This window comes from Myiozetetes cayanensis, unplaced genomic scaffold (assembly GCF_022539395.1).
Source record: "Myiozetetes cayanensis isolate MyiCay16 unplaced genomic scaffold, myiCay2020 scf14, whole genome shotgun sequence".
NCBI lineage: Eukaryota > Metazoa > Chordata > Aves > Passeriformes > Tyrannidae > Myiozetetes > Myiozetetes cayanensis.
Genome location: NW_026087048.1, coordinates 20,218,934 through 20,233,516, shown reverse-complemented (window position 1 = coordinate 20,233,516; position 14,583 = coordinate 20,218,934). Strand labels below are relative to the sequence as shown.

The 14,583-nt window shown below is 55.8% G+C and overlaps 1 protein-coding gene across 1 annotated transcript in view; it reads right to left on the bottom strand.

Moving 5' to 3' along the window:
- FRMD5 (FERM domain containing 5) overlaps positions 1 to 14,203 on the bottom strand; it is a 72,258-nt gene extending 58,055 nt beyond the window's left edge. Inside the window, exon 1 of the mRNA XM_050309571.1 lies at positions 14,073 to 14,203. Within this exon, the coding sequence (XP_050165528.1) occupies positions 14,073 to 14,174 (102 nt within the window). The 5' untranslated portion in view covers positions 14,175 to 14,203. The remainder of the gene's footprint in view (positions 1 to 14,072) is intronic.
- Positions 14,204 to 14,583: the final 380 nt, after the last annotated feature.

The following is a 14,583-nucleotide window of genomic DNA, read 5'->3' as shown; positions in this document are numbered from 1 at the left end:
AGCCCCTCGGCACCAGGAGCTGGCAGGGAGAGAGGATGCCCAGGGCAGTGGTGGCTTTCAGGACAGCCTCTGGGAGGGCAAAGCTTGACAGGAGGTGGCACAGTGCACTTTCTCAGTCTAGACCATAATTCCTGTTAAGATAACCCCCAGCTACGGAGCAGCACTTTAAAATATGTCTCTGAAGAAACAAAATAGTTTAAAATATTCTGTTATTACAAATTGTTCCCTGTGAGCGTGGGGAGGTCCTGGCACAGAAGCTGTGGCTGCCCCATCCCTGGAAGTGTCGAAGCCCAGGTTGGACAGGACAAGGATTCTGTGATTCAATGACTATTTCATACATGGGAAGAAAGGAGGTGTCTGTGTGGACTGCTGATGGCTGCCACCTCCCAGGATGACATTTGCCTGTCATAGAAACCCAGAATGGTTTGCACTGAAGGGACTCCAAAGCTCATCTCATTCCACCCCCTGCCATGGGCAGGGACACCTCCCACCAGCCCAGGGTGCTCCAAGCCCCGTCCAACCTGGTCTTGGACACTTGCAGGGATCCAGGGGCAGCCACAGCTTCTCTGGGCAACCTGTGCCAGGGCCTGCCCACCCTTCCTTCCCACTGTCCCATCTAACCCTGCCCTCTGGCAGTGGGAAGCCATTCCCTATGTCCTGTCCCTCCAGGCCCTGGTCCCAATCCCCTCTCCAGCTCTCCTGTGGCCCCCTCACTTCCCTGCTGTGGGATGCTGCCCTTTAACGGGAGCACAGACCCATTTCTTGCCAACCTTCCCGCTGTGAGCTGAACACACCCTGTCTGCAGCTCTTTCCCACCAAAGGTAATTACCTTAAGAGCTCATTACGACCACAGGATGTGTGACTGCTGCCTGGAAATCGTGCTCTATTTTTAGCACATCACAGTGAAAAGTGGCAGATTGACAAGAATTATCCCTCCAGCAAGAAGGCAACGGGCTTGTTAAAACTGACTCTTTTTTTTGGCTAGAAAGGAAGTTCCTGTCCCTTCCGAGCAGCTGGGGCTGCTGCCAGGGCCACCACTGCCAGTGGTCCTCTCGTGCATCCTGCCCCCGTTCCAGCTGGTGGAACTGCCTGGACTGGGGCTCTTGGGGATCTACAGCTCTGCCTCTGGCTCCTCTGTCTTGTCTTCATGCATAGAGAGGCCACAGTGACCCCGCCATGGTCCCAAGGCCACCCTGGCTCAGTGTCACATATCCCTTCCAGGGCTGAGGTCACCTATCCCATCACAGCAATCCTGTCTCCCACAGGGATATTTGCAGAGATCCTGGTTGTCCTCAGGACCTGGGAAGGGAAATGGTCCAGTCCTGCCTTCCTGGCAGCCACCACAACACAAAGAGCCCCACGTCCAGGGGGCTGAGGATGGAGCGGGACCCCGGGAACAGCCATTGACCAGGAAAAGGGAGATGCTTGGCTGGATGCTCAAAACACCCAGTATCCCAAAGATGCTGCTCAGGGCTCTGGGATTTTCCCCAGTGTCCAATGAGATCCTACTGAATATCCTGGAGGAGGGAGGGAGGAGTGCTGCTATGCAGCTGTGCTGACAAATCACCCAGCCAAAGAGACGATCCATCCCCATTTAATTGGATTTCAGTACCCCCCAGCCTGAGTGCTGGGCTGTGCCAGCCCAGCAGGCCCCGCAGTGCCAGCACAGGGGCAGGTCCTCTGGCACCCCTGGGCAGGGGAAGGCGCTTCGGGAATGCAGTGAACCCGGGTGACTTTGAGTCCCTGGGGGAAACCTCCTCGGGCTGTGCCACCTCCCCAGTGATGGTGAGCTGGGGGAGTGCAGCGGTGGCTGGGTGGGCAACAAGCAGATGGTTCCCACAGCCAAAACCCTCCTTGCCCAGCCAGCACCCACAGGTGTCCCACATCCCAACATTCTGCATCCCAACCCACTGGCTGCACAAGCCATCGGCCACCTCTGAGTGCTGTGCAAAGCCCCTCCTCACACCGAGGAGCTCTCTAGGAACAGAATTTATGGATCCCTCCTAAATCTCAGCCACAAACACCCCCAGGACCCACGGCCACCTGCAGCCACCCCCACAGCCGGGCAGATGCTCTCCAGAGTCTCTCCATGAGCAAGAGCAGTGCAGGAGGATGTCAAATACACTTAAAATGTGTATGGATTGCAAGGCCATAAATATTTGAAGGGCTTGAGTGAATCTGTTCTAACGTTGTACCAAGCTCCACTGCCCCTCAGCCCTTCCCTCAGCCGAGGATGCCAAAGGGCAGAGCAGCGTATCCCGTGGCTCACTGACACTCCAAACAAAGACCAGGATAATTGCAGCACTTACAGAAGAATCGAGTGCATTCAGAAGAGTCTCTTCTGGCTTCTGCAGTTTATCAGAGGATGTTTGTTCCCAAGCTCACCAATAGGAAAGGTTCCAAGGCACTCGCCCTCCCCGTGCCCTGTGCAAGGGCTGTTCCATGCCAGGTTGCTCACTTGGAAGAGTGCAGCAGCCACACAGCCCTGTATTTCCTTCCTGGACACTGAGAAAACAGCAGGAATGGGAATGCTCCCTCAGCAACACCGACACACCAACACTACCAGCACAGTCTGGACCAGCACCAGCCTGCCCAGGAAGCCGCTACAGATCATGAAATCATGGAATGGTTTGGGTTGGGAGGGACCTTAAAGCTCTTCTCATTCCCACCCCCTGCCATGGGCAGGGACACCTCCCACCAGCCCAGGTTGCTCCAAGCCCCGTCCAGCCTGGCCTTGGACACTTCCAGGGATCCAGGGGCAGCCACAGCTTCTCTGGGCAACCTGTGCCAGGGCCTGCCCATCCTTCCTTCCCACTATCCCATCTAACCCTGCCCTCTGGCAGTGGGAAGCCATTTCCCTTGTCCTGTCACTCCAGACTCTTGTCCAAAGTCTCTCTTTAAGCTCTCTTGGAGCCCCTTTAGGCACTGGAAGGGGCTCTAAGGTCTCTCCCAGCCTGTCTCCATTGCAGAGGAGCTCCAGGCTCCTTTAGACACGTGGGGAAGGATCCAGCTTGTGTTACAATAACAAATGAAAGAGGCAAAAACAAACGTGGCAGTACATAAATAAATAAATAAATAAACCCCGTGGCACTTTTGGAATAAATAAACACTCAGCTCTGAACTGCCTCAGTGGCACTGACCTGGGGAGCCCACGGAGGAGTCCCCAGAGCCCCATGGCTGGGACAAAGCTGGACCTGGACTGACACCAGTAGGTTATGTCTCCTTGTTATTACTTCCAGGGGCTGGATGTGAAGCTCCATCTGATGTCTCTGATGCAGCAGCAGGGCAGTGGGCACAAGGGCATCTCCTGGGTGGTGGCAGTGTCCCCTGCCTGCCCTCAGCCCCGTTCCTCTGTTCCCATGGCAATCCCAGCCCTTCCAGCTGCACCCAACATTGACTTTTCGTCTCTCTCCACAGAAATCCATGGAACACAGCAAGCTGAGCCAGCCAGGCAGTGTGTGCGGGGGTCAGCAGGCAGGCACTCCTGCCAGGAGGATTTATGGGGCCCCCATCCTGAGCAGGAGGCAATGCTGGAGCCATTCCGGGTGGCTTTCCCCCCAGGACACGGGCAGGATGTGACACGGCCCAGCAGCATCAGCTCACAGACACAGAGATTACCCGTGCCCCAAAAACACGTGTGTGGGGAAGAGCCCGGCAGAGCTGGGAATTACACACCGCCCACAGACCTTCCAATCAGCCCAAACCGCCTCAGCCATCGCTCCCCATTACACTCAGTGACATCCTGGAACGAAATTCCACGTGCTAATTACAAAGCCCTCTGGAAGCAGGGCCGCTCTCCACTCCCTGGTGCTGGGGAGAGCCTCAGCCCCATCGCTCTCCTCCCAGCCCGTTCCTTGTGGATTTATTTCATTCCAGGGGACTCTGCCCAGGGGCCCATGTGTTACTGCTGGCAGTGGGAAGCACTAACAGGGCAGGGAGGAATCCCTGGCAGCATTGTTTATGGCTCACTACGTTGGATTCATTTGGTATTAGCACCTTCCTCGTGCCTAGAACAAACCCCAGGTGTCAGGCTGAGGGACAGGGTACCCAGCGAGGCAGGGCATGTGCAAGCTCCCACCCCTGCCTGCAGGCACAGCAGGGCAGAGGCAGCTGCCAGCTCCCCTGACCCCCAGGAACGGCCCCAAGGACCCCTGGCTTCATCCCAAAACTCAGATGAAGAAATCTGTCACCGAGCAGAAGTCCCAGGCAGTTACAGCCACATCAGTGGGCTCAAGGAGTCGCTCCCAAAAAACGGTGACAGGCTGGGAAATCATTCCCTGCAGGTTTGGGGGTTCACATCAGCCTGCAAATGGGAATGATGCCAACCTGTGAACACTCAGGGAATAAGTGCTGTGAGGGAGAAAGGAAGGACAGCACTTACAAGGGTCAGAAGGGGGACAAGTCCACTCAGGATGAGGAAAAGAACCTTAATATTGAGGAAGAGCCCAGGAAGGCCGAAATTTTGGTGGAACCTCAGTCCAAGAGAGTTATCTTGGATGAGTTGAGGCTTGATTCAGATGCAACCTCTGTGGCACTGGGGTCACAGAATCCCTGTACAGATGGAGGATGGACTGGCACAGTGAGGGACACTTCCAATATCCATCATACCTCTATTGCCCTGTCCCACTGTCCCTCCAGCCCCAGCCCTCCCCTCTCCTCCTGTGTTTCTGTTGCCCTCACATCTCTCCTTTTCCAGTGTCCCCAGGAGCTCCAGGTTTTCAGGTCCCAAAAACACCCTGTTCTCATTCCATATTTCCTTTGGAAAGCCGTTCTTACTTGCAAGCCAGAAATATTAGTCAGCAAACTATACAGTGCAAGCCTAATGAGAACTAAATCGATTCATGAAAAGTACCTGCTCAGCACGTTTATTATCTGGTTTTCAAACATAACTCTATTGAATTCCAGCTTTTTTCCTTGGTCCCAATATACTGTCCATTCCATGAGCTAAATGTATGAGGGGTTGTTGCAATTCCTACAAACTGCCTGATCTATATATTCCTAAAGCCTCTCTCCAGCTCCAGAATGGCTGACTCCATTTTTGCCTTTTTTTATTAAAGAAGAAAACCCAGCTGGATGGCAGCTGGATGGCCATTTCCCTTGGGATCCCATCCTGTGTGCCAGAGTAAAAGCCAACACAATCTGAAAAAGCCACTACAAACCCTCTGAAAAATACAAGCCCCTCATCAACATGACAGATATGCCACTATAATTAAAGTCTCCAGTAACAGACACTACACAGCCAAAATATTCTATTTCCTGCTGCAGCACTGATCACATCCTGACGTCCCATATTAATGAGCTGAGGCCTCACTGGCCATGGGAGCTGCTGTTAATCATCATTTTTAAAAGCATCCCGCCTGTCTGGTGAGATGCAGGTACCTGGCAGGGACTGGCCCCCCTCCTGCAGCATCCTAAGCCATCCACAGGCTTTCTCCCTGCTCAGGAGTCCAGGGCTGGTGTTCTTCACTGCCAGATAGGAAAGACTAAAATACAGGTAAACCCTGAATTTCCAGTGAGCTGCTCAGTGCAGAGAACTGGCTCAGGGAAGGAAAATGGGACTCAGCGTTCCCTCAGCTCCGGAGGGACCGCACCCGTCCGGAGGCTCCCGGCTCAAACAGCCACAGAAAGTGTCTTCAGATTGTTGTGACAAAACCAGAGCCAGCCCATGGCTCCCAGCCCCATGCCCGTGCCTCTCCAGGAGGGATTTCCCAACCTTTCCATTGCCCCAGCACAAAGCACATCCGACAGAACCAGGCAGGTTTTCAGTCTGCTCTCTCGTCCACAGAGGAGCAGCTTCCACTTGCTTTGACTCTTCCTGGCCAGGACCAGAGACTGGACAATTTGGGAAAATGAACACCCCCTGGTTTCCATAAGGAGAACTGGGATCATCTGCTAGTGGAAGCACAGTTGCTCCTGTGGCTCAAAGCACAGCTCTGCCCTGCCCAGTGGTTACATAAAAGCGGCCCCGTCGTGGAGGGTAGCGCAGCTCTGATGGGGATCTGCAGCGACAGCCGCTGACTTTGCTGAGGAAAATCAGATTTTCCTGGATTTTGCCCCCCTGGCCCTCACACATAACAAGCCAGAGGAAACACGACAGCATCTTGCATTCTGTGTGTGCAGAATTAACTGAATTCCTTACGAAATTTCAGCTGCCAAGTCAGTCCTGTGGCCGAAGACAACGGCCCTGGTGAAGGTGATGTGCTCGGACAGTAATTGCCAAAGTGTAATTAAGGGCAGAGCAGGGCCTGCAGCTTTAGAACAATGATGCAGGAGGAACAAAGCACCCAGCTGCTCCCTGGGATCCCACTGGATCACTCTTTGCAGTTAGAGAAATCCTGGTTTTGCTTAGGAAAATAAAGAGCTTTTCTCTGCCAGCACCTGAAGCACATTGACATTCCTGCCCCCTGCCCTGGCCCTTCCCGGAGGAGCCTCAGACTCGCAGGAGCAGGAGTTTTTTGCAGATAGAATTACTCGAACCTCAGAATGGTTTGGGTTGGAAGGGATCTTAAAGCTCATCCCATCCCACCCCCTGCCATGGGCAGGGACAATTATCCCAGGTTGCTCCAAGCCCCGTCCAACCTGGCCTGGAACACTTCCAGGGATGGGGCAGCCACAGATCCTCTGGACAACCTGTGGCCTCACCACCCCAATAGCCAAGGATTTCTTCCCAGTATCCCATCTAACCCTGCCCTCTGGAAGGAAACAACTTCCAAAGGCTTTCTTTTCTGGAGAGGAAGGAGCTGATCTCCAAAGGCCTGGTGCGTCTCCTGCCAGTGCCGCCCACTGTACCTCTGCCCCAGCACTCTCTGGCACCCTGACACAAACCACACAGGCAAACACGCTGCTGGGGTGACACATTTCATGGCATTTCACTTCACTTTCAGGTTTTTATTTTTATTTTCTAGAAGCATCAGTGTTTCATACACTGACAGCAGCGCAGCTCAGTGAGCTGGCAGTGACACACAGCACCGGGGACTTTCTCTCTGCCATTCCAACCACTCATCCCAGCACAACAACAAAAAGCTTTCATGTCTGTGAGTCCCACTGAACATGTTCCCACACGGAGCCAGCTCGCGTGCCCTGCCCTGCTGCCCTTCACGCTCCTCTTCCTCACCAAGCAAAAAAGCTCTGGCAGCCACTGGGCTCCTGCTGCTCCATCCTCCGAGCTGCTCCATCCTCCGAGCTGCTCCATCCTCCGAGCTGCTCCCGCCCCCAGGCACGGAACCTGTCCTGGTTAAGGTGGGGTTGTGCTTATGTGGCAGCTCCAAAAATGTTTCAAGTGTGGATTCCTTCCTGTGGGGACCGAGGAAGGAGGGTTTGCCTTTCTCCTGGGCTCAGACAGCAGCTGGCAGAGCTCTGCTGGCACTGGCTGGGGCACAAGGAAAGCATCTCTTGGCGTGGTGAAGGTGCTGCAAAAAACTGAGTCGATTTTAGAAAGTCATCAAGTGACACAGTGCCTTTAACTAATGGGAATACAAGGGGAGAATCCACAAATGAGGATATCGTTTCCTGAGTTCTGAACCTTCTGATAGGTTGGTAGGAACAACCAAAAATAAGCAAATGCAAACCCTGCCAGAGGAGGGGATTTAGCCCCATCCTTTGAGCAACCTGGTCAGGTAGAAGGTATCTCTGCCCATGGCAGGGGGTGGAACGAGAAGGATCCCTTCCATCCCAAACCATTCCACGATTCTAGGATTTAATGATCCTTTCCAATCACCTGCCTAGCCCTGGCATGCCAAACTCCAGCCCATGATCACACACATTAACCACAGTGTCACTGCACCCATCAGAACCTGCTCCCATCCCCTCTGTCCCACGTGAGAGCCACAGTCTGTGCAGACGCTCGCTGTGGACATGTCGGCCTCGCAGCAATTCCAGATAATCAATAGGAAATTGCTCCCACACCGCTGGGATAATTTACCCTGGAAACTTTTCAAAGAAAAGAATTTGACCTAAAACCTTCTTATTTGCAGGAGCAACTCCAAAGCTTGCTGTAAGCAAACAATAATTGGGTTTTCTGACCACAAACAAGTGGCCGATGGCAAAGGCAGCTCTGCCACAGTCCAAGCCCTGACCCCTGTTCTCGACAGGCCAGATAACCACAGCACTTCTCTCATGGCAAACCCTGCTCATTCCCAGCCTTCTGCAGTAACACATGTCCTTCCCAACAGGTGACAGCAGTGCCACTGCCTCTGCCTCCGGAACGGGGAGTGCGGTGATTGCAGAGGGTTCTCTCGGAGCTGCTGCTGCCGCTCCTGTTTCCACGGGAGCACACGAGCTGTGCTCCGTGTGGCAGCTCAGGATTCCCATCCCAAACCGTGCTCACCGGGGGAACAGCACGGTCCTACAAGCCCCCGGCAGGTCGAGATGCTGAGGGTACCACAGGGTTTGTTTTTTCCCACTGCCAAATTCCCTCCTCGCAGAGCACACAGAGACAAAAATAAGCACAGGCCACCCTTAAACACGTAGGGCCATGGGCCTGTCAAGGAGCTGCCCCCGAGCCTACAGGGACCCCTCTTTCCACCAACACCCAAATTCACCCAATGCTCTGCAGGCAGAGCCCATTCCAGTGTCCCAACCCACACTCAGCAATCCTTGACACACACAGGGAGATGTGGCAGGACAAGAGGAAAACGTTTTAAACTGAAGGAGGGTCAGTTTAGATTAGATGTAAGAAAGTTTTTTACTATAAGGTGGTGAAACACTGGCACAGGCTGCCCAGAGAAGCTGTGGCTGCCCCATCCCTGGAAGTGTCCAAGGCCAGGTCGGACGGGGTTTGGAGCAACCTGGGCTGGTGGAAGGTGTCCCTGCCCATGGCAGGGGGTGGGACTGGATGTGCTTTAAGTTCCCTTCCAACCCAAACCATTCCATGATTCTATGATGTCACACACCCCAGAGAGAACCCCCGCTCCTGCCCGAGCTGTGGAGGAGCTTCCACAGCCTGAGGGCACCTCCTGCAGGACCCTGCCCACCACCACTGATGGCACCTCAGGGGGGGTCTTGCTCCCCACACAGTCCTTGTTCACTTCATACACGGTTTCCAGGAGAAGCCAGCTGGGAGGTTTCAGTGACAAAACACATGTGCCAGGTCAGAGAGGGATCCCAGGGGCTTTTGGTGCCCCTGGTCCTGTATGGGGCAAACTGAAGCATCGAGTGAGTCCTGGCATTGCCGGCACGTGGCCACCGACGTCATCCCCATGTCCACGATCCCTCGGGGCTCCCAGAGAGTGACTCAAATATTAAAAATAAGTGGGCTGCTCATGGCACTTTCAGCATTCCCCAGACACCTCCAAAAAAGCCTCATGCTGTGCATTACCTAATTCTTACACGACAGAAGGAGCAAATTCCTTCTTTCATGGTGCTGCTGTACACGTCTGTCTACAGCATCACTCTGTGTGTGTGCACAAGTGTGTAGATATCTCTGTTTGTATCTGTCTCTATATTTGTATCTATATTTGTCTTCAACATCTTCTACAGGAAACTGATAAGCAAAGTAGTTCTGTCAGGAAATTGGCTCCTGAGGGGGGAATAGCTGGCGGGTTCACAGCAGGTAATGCTGTAAAACAGGTATGAAAAGTGAACAGAAAACAGACATTTTGGCTGGTGAAGAAAGAGCAGCACTAGAAGCATTTTCCACAGGTTTCCAAAACAACTTGGGGTTTTGCCTCCCATTGAAATGTGACTGATTATGGCCCCAGCTTTCAGTGGATGTTTAGTGGATGTTTTCCTCAGCTGCCTTCTGTATCCTTTGCATTTAAACTTATATACTTAGACATAAATTTAAGAGGAAAAGGAGATGAAATGCTCTGCTTTGACTGCTATTTTGCCCTCAAACTTATTGTGCATTTCAGGCAGTCCTTGTCCAAGCCCACCAACCACGTGGTGGAAATGCTGGAGCTGGGAGCGAAGGAGCTGCCCTGCCAGCACAGCTCACGGAGACACAGCTGAGCCAGAACGATGGCTTTCTGCTGCAAATACATTTCCAAAGCTATAAATAAAACCACGACTTTGAACAGTCAACAGCAAAGCTGCGGTAACGCTTCCAGCACCCCTGGGACCCACGGGCTGGGAGGGGGTGACCCTGTGCCTGCTGCAGCCCAGGGGCCTCGGGAGGGGCTCTCCCCACTGCCACGGGGTGCTGGTGCTGCCCTGGGGCTCTGCCAGACCCTCCCAGTGCCAGCCCACGAGACCAGGGGATGGTCAGAGCGCCCGATGCCCGCTGGGACCCCAGGCCCAGCCCAACACCCCATTTCTGGCCACAGGCTTGGCCCCAGTCCCTGTCCCCACAGCCGGGCTCTGGAGAGGAGAGAAGGCTCTGGGACAGGCAGACACCACAGCTCAGCATGGAGCTGTTCCTGGCGCTGTGGGGAGCAGGGAGCTCACAGCACACATCACCTGTGCTCGGGACTGCAGAGCGGAGCCGCCCCTGCGGAAGCAGCGGTCTCCTAACCTACTTCCCGGGAAAAGCAATTGGAAACTCTCAGAAGATAAAAAGATAATGAACAAATAACCTTCACCGGAGCCAGTGCCGCAAACCCCCAGGTTCCCCTTTGTGCTGCTGCCTGATATTAATGATCCTGTCAGGGCTCCTAAAGAACTTTGTGCTCCATGTGGGAAATGGGGGGTTTGTCCCAGAGTGCAGCCAGGAGCATGTTTTCATTTCTTCCCAATTTTACACAAGGAAGTTCTTACATTGTGCATCTAAGAAACCGTACATTTATTTTCTTACAACTCCAGGTTCCCGTAGCACTACTGGGGTTTGAAACAAAACGCCACTGTCTTTTCAGGAAAATGCTTGATGCGTCGAGCAATGGCAAATCATTAATTATTTCGAGCCTCTTATGCCACCACTGACACCACAGTGAAGAATTTAAAACATTTCCTCAGACAAGCAGCTCACTCACAGCAAACCACAGCAAAGGGCATTGCTCGGTGTTTCAGAGCTTGTTTTCTCTGCGAGGAGCCTCTCCGGCAAACTGCTCCGCCTTCCTCTTGGAGACACAGAGCATGAGGGGTGAAACATAAATTAAATATACAGCTAGGCCAGCCCCTCACCATGGAGATGAGCAAAACCCCTTCAGGAATGGCTGCCCCTCTCTTCAGCCCCACCGCTCCCTGGGGACACGTCTCGGGGCAGTGACACCCACCAGTGGGTCCCCGGCAGTCGGCACAGCACCAGGGGATGGAGCAGAAATGGGCACTGCTGCTTCTCTCGCCTGATGGACCCCACACTGCAAACCACCACCTTGACTGCCTTAAAAGGTGCCTCCACGGCCTGTAATACTGTTAAATACCAGCTTTTCCCAGTCAAGTAAGCCAACATCTTCACATTCAGGCAGCTGCTGCGAGCCCCCGAGTCCTGGCAAGCGACCCAGAGCCCTGCTCACTCACAGCCCTGCACTGACCCCAGGATCCAGTGGAGACAGATACTGGAGCAGTGTCATCCCCAAACCAGTAAACTACTGGAATGCACAAAAAAACCCCAACAACAAAACCATTCATGGAGCAGCCAACCCAGCTGCCCTGACCCACAGCACCTCACTCGTTCTGCCTGCAGCAGATCTGTCCCCCAAACAGCATCTGGGGGAACCCAAGGACAGGCCCTTCTCCACCTGCTTGGATGGGCTGTTAGGGAGTGAAAATTAGGGAAGAAAAGAGGAAGGATTCATCCCAGCTCAGACAACGAACTGCTGGTTCAACATGGGAATATTAGCTAAGTAAACCCTGGCTAATCAAATGAAAAAGGCTTTACCTAGAAGCAGAATGCTCAGGTATTAACCAGCAGCATCAAACCTCTACTCACACACCTTCAGCAAGCACAGCCAGAGGTTAACGTTGTGACAGGTTTAACCAGTGCCATTATCCGAAATGTAAATAAACCCTCTTAAAATCAGCTCTGCCTCTGAGTGCTGCTTCCTCCTGCCCAGCCACGAAGCCAAAGGACATGTCAGAAGGGTCACGCTTCGGGGAGGGTATGAAGCCCTCCACGTGCCCCTGCTGCCAGGGTGAGTGGCACCAACACACGGGCACAGCAGCAAAAACACCCAGCGCAAAGTTCCCGGCGGCAGCTCCGCTCCCCGGACGTGCGCCGGGATCCACGGCACTGTGTGTGAACGCCACGGCTCGTGCTTCGGCCAGCTCCCCCAGATTCCAGTAAAAATAGAAAGGCATAAATTAGATCCGAGAGGCGCAGAACCAGCCCGGGTGAGGAGACACCGTGGATCTCAGCAAGACGTGAAATCTCTGCGCTCGTGAGGGAATGACCTTCAAAACTCATTCAGCGCTCGCAGCCTGCGCGGTGATGGCTTCCTCACTTGTGAGACATTACACATTCCTGCTATGTTCTCCCTAATTTCGCATGGACTATAAATACTTGGCTTATAAGGCAGTGTGAAAGCAAGAGAGAACAAATATTTAAGCGGGATAACCTTGCTTGCGAGGGTAACAGGAGCAAATTCTGCATCCCTCAGGTCATGCAAGCTAAACACCAGGATTCCCTGTTTACTATGCTACACATAAAATATCAGCTGGGATATGGGATCAAGTAGTATTTTGTCTTTAAAAAAAAAAAGACATGCAAAATGACGACACCTTGTCAAATTTTCTTAAGGGCAGAAAATCCAGATTTTTCTGAACTGTTCTGCCCACACTTTCTCTCCCAAACTAGTTTTCCATTTAATTTGTATTAAAAACAACCTTTGAGAGACGAATTAATTCGGCTTATGCAAAACAAACTGGGCTGCCGTTAGAGCTGTTTACTGGGTCACACTGTACAACCCTGATGGGGTAGGTGAGGGGGGACCGGCAGCATTTCCACCATTCTTCAGTGGTATTTGCACAAACCATCTTATTTATCGATTTTAGACTCTTTAAGCCCAAATGACGGTGCCTTCCATAGCCTGCAGCACCCTCGGCAACCATTCTTTGGCACTATCACCTAAAGCACGTTAAATGAAAGGATGCTCCCCCCTCCTTGGCATCACAAGGCAGGAGGAACTGGGGGTCCCCAAAGCTGGACGGTGGGAGCTGTTGCTACTGACGTGTTGAGTCACCTTTACTCAAAAGTCTGCCCCGAATTTTCCATCGCCCCCGGACTGGGCTGAGGCCAGCCGCCTCCAGCAGCAACCCCTGCGCGTGCGGCTCCGCACAGCGTGTCGTGAGCTCCCTTGCAGGGATGATGCTGACTGTACGGATGAAGCACAGGAGCAGCCAGAACCGGGGATGCCCCTCTCAACCCCCGGTCACACGGTCCCGGTACCGGGCTAGTTCCAGCGGAGCTGGGGAGCGCGTTTCCCTAGTTTTCAGCAATACGACATCCCACGACATCTTCGCGCTGAGCGATGCCCCCCAGCCCCGGCAGCGAGGGGACACCGAAAGGGGAGCGACGGCCCCGACCCCGCGTCCCGGTCCTGCTCCCGGTCCCGGTCCCTCCCGGCACGGCGCGCCCCGTCCCCGCCGCTCCGGGCGATTACAAAACCCGAGCGCACATCAGGGCAGAGCCGGCCGCTCATGAGAGAGGCACAGCGGGCACCGGGCTGCGGCGGGCCCGGGAGGGTCGGTGCCTGCCCCGCAGCATGCCCTGTCCATCCCCGCCCCGCAGCATCCCCCGTACTTCACTTCGCACCCACGTCCTCCCCGCGCTGCGCGCAGCCCCCGCGCCCGCAGCGGAGGGTTCGCACCAGCGGCTCCGCGGGGCACGGCCGCGGATACCCCGGCCCCGGGACGACCGTGCCGGGCTGCCCCCGCCCCGCTCCGGCTCCGGGAGCTGCGGGCAGCACCGCGCCGGGGGCAGGCGGGCAGCTCTCCGCGCCATCCCCGCACCCCCCGCGCCGGGGGCTCCGCCGACAGGGGGGCTCAGCCCCGGCGCTCCCCGCCGCCGGCAGCCGCGGCTCCGGTCGCCTCCCGAGAGCCGGGGGGCGGCGGGAGCGGGGGGGCCGCCTTTGTTGGCGGCGCGGGGCAGCACCGGGCCGCCCCCGCCGCTCCGCTCCTTTTGTCTGCCGGGCCGGGCGGCAGCGCGGCGGCTGCGGGGGCAGCGCGGGCGCGGTGCCGGTGCCGGTGCCGCGGAGGCTGACCTGGATGGTGCAGGTGTACTCGCTGTCGTCCAGCAGCCGCACGGTGCAGTTGTACTCGCGGTCCAGGTTCCTGCTGCTGCCACTCATCCACCTGCTCAGCATCTTCCCGGGGCGCGGCGGGCGCGGGCGGCGGGCGCTGCCGGCGGAGCCTCCGCTCACATCCCGCTGCCGGGGCGGTGCGAGGCGGTGCGGGGCGGTGCGGGGCGGTGCGGGAGGTGCGGCGGGCGCGCCCCCCGCCCGGCTCGGCCCGGCCCTGCCCCCGCTGCGGGCGGGGCGGAGCGGAGCGGAGCGCGGTGCCCGTGCCGGTGCCCGGTGCCCGTGTCCGGGCCGCGGCGCTCGGCGGGCGGGGAGGAGGCAGGGCCGGGGGGCGCCCGGCGCTGGCTGCGGGGGCCAATCTCGGCGCGGCGGCGGTGACGGGCTCCGCCGCAAACCAATGCGGCACGGGCGGCGCGGCTCCGCCGCCTCCGCCGGGAGCCCCGCGCGGGAGGGGTCCGGGGCTCCGCGGGCGCGG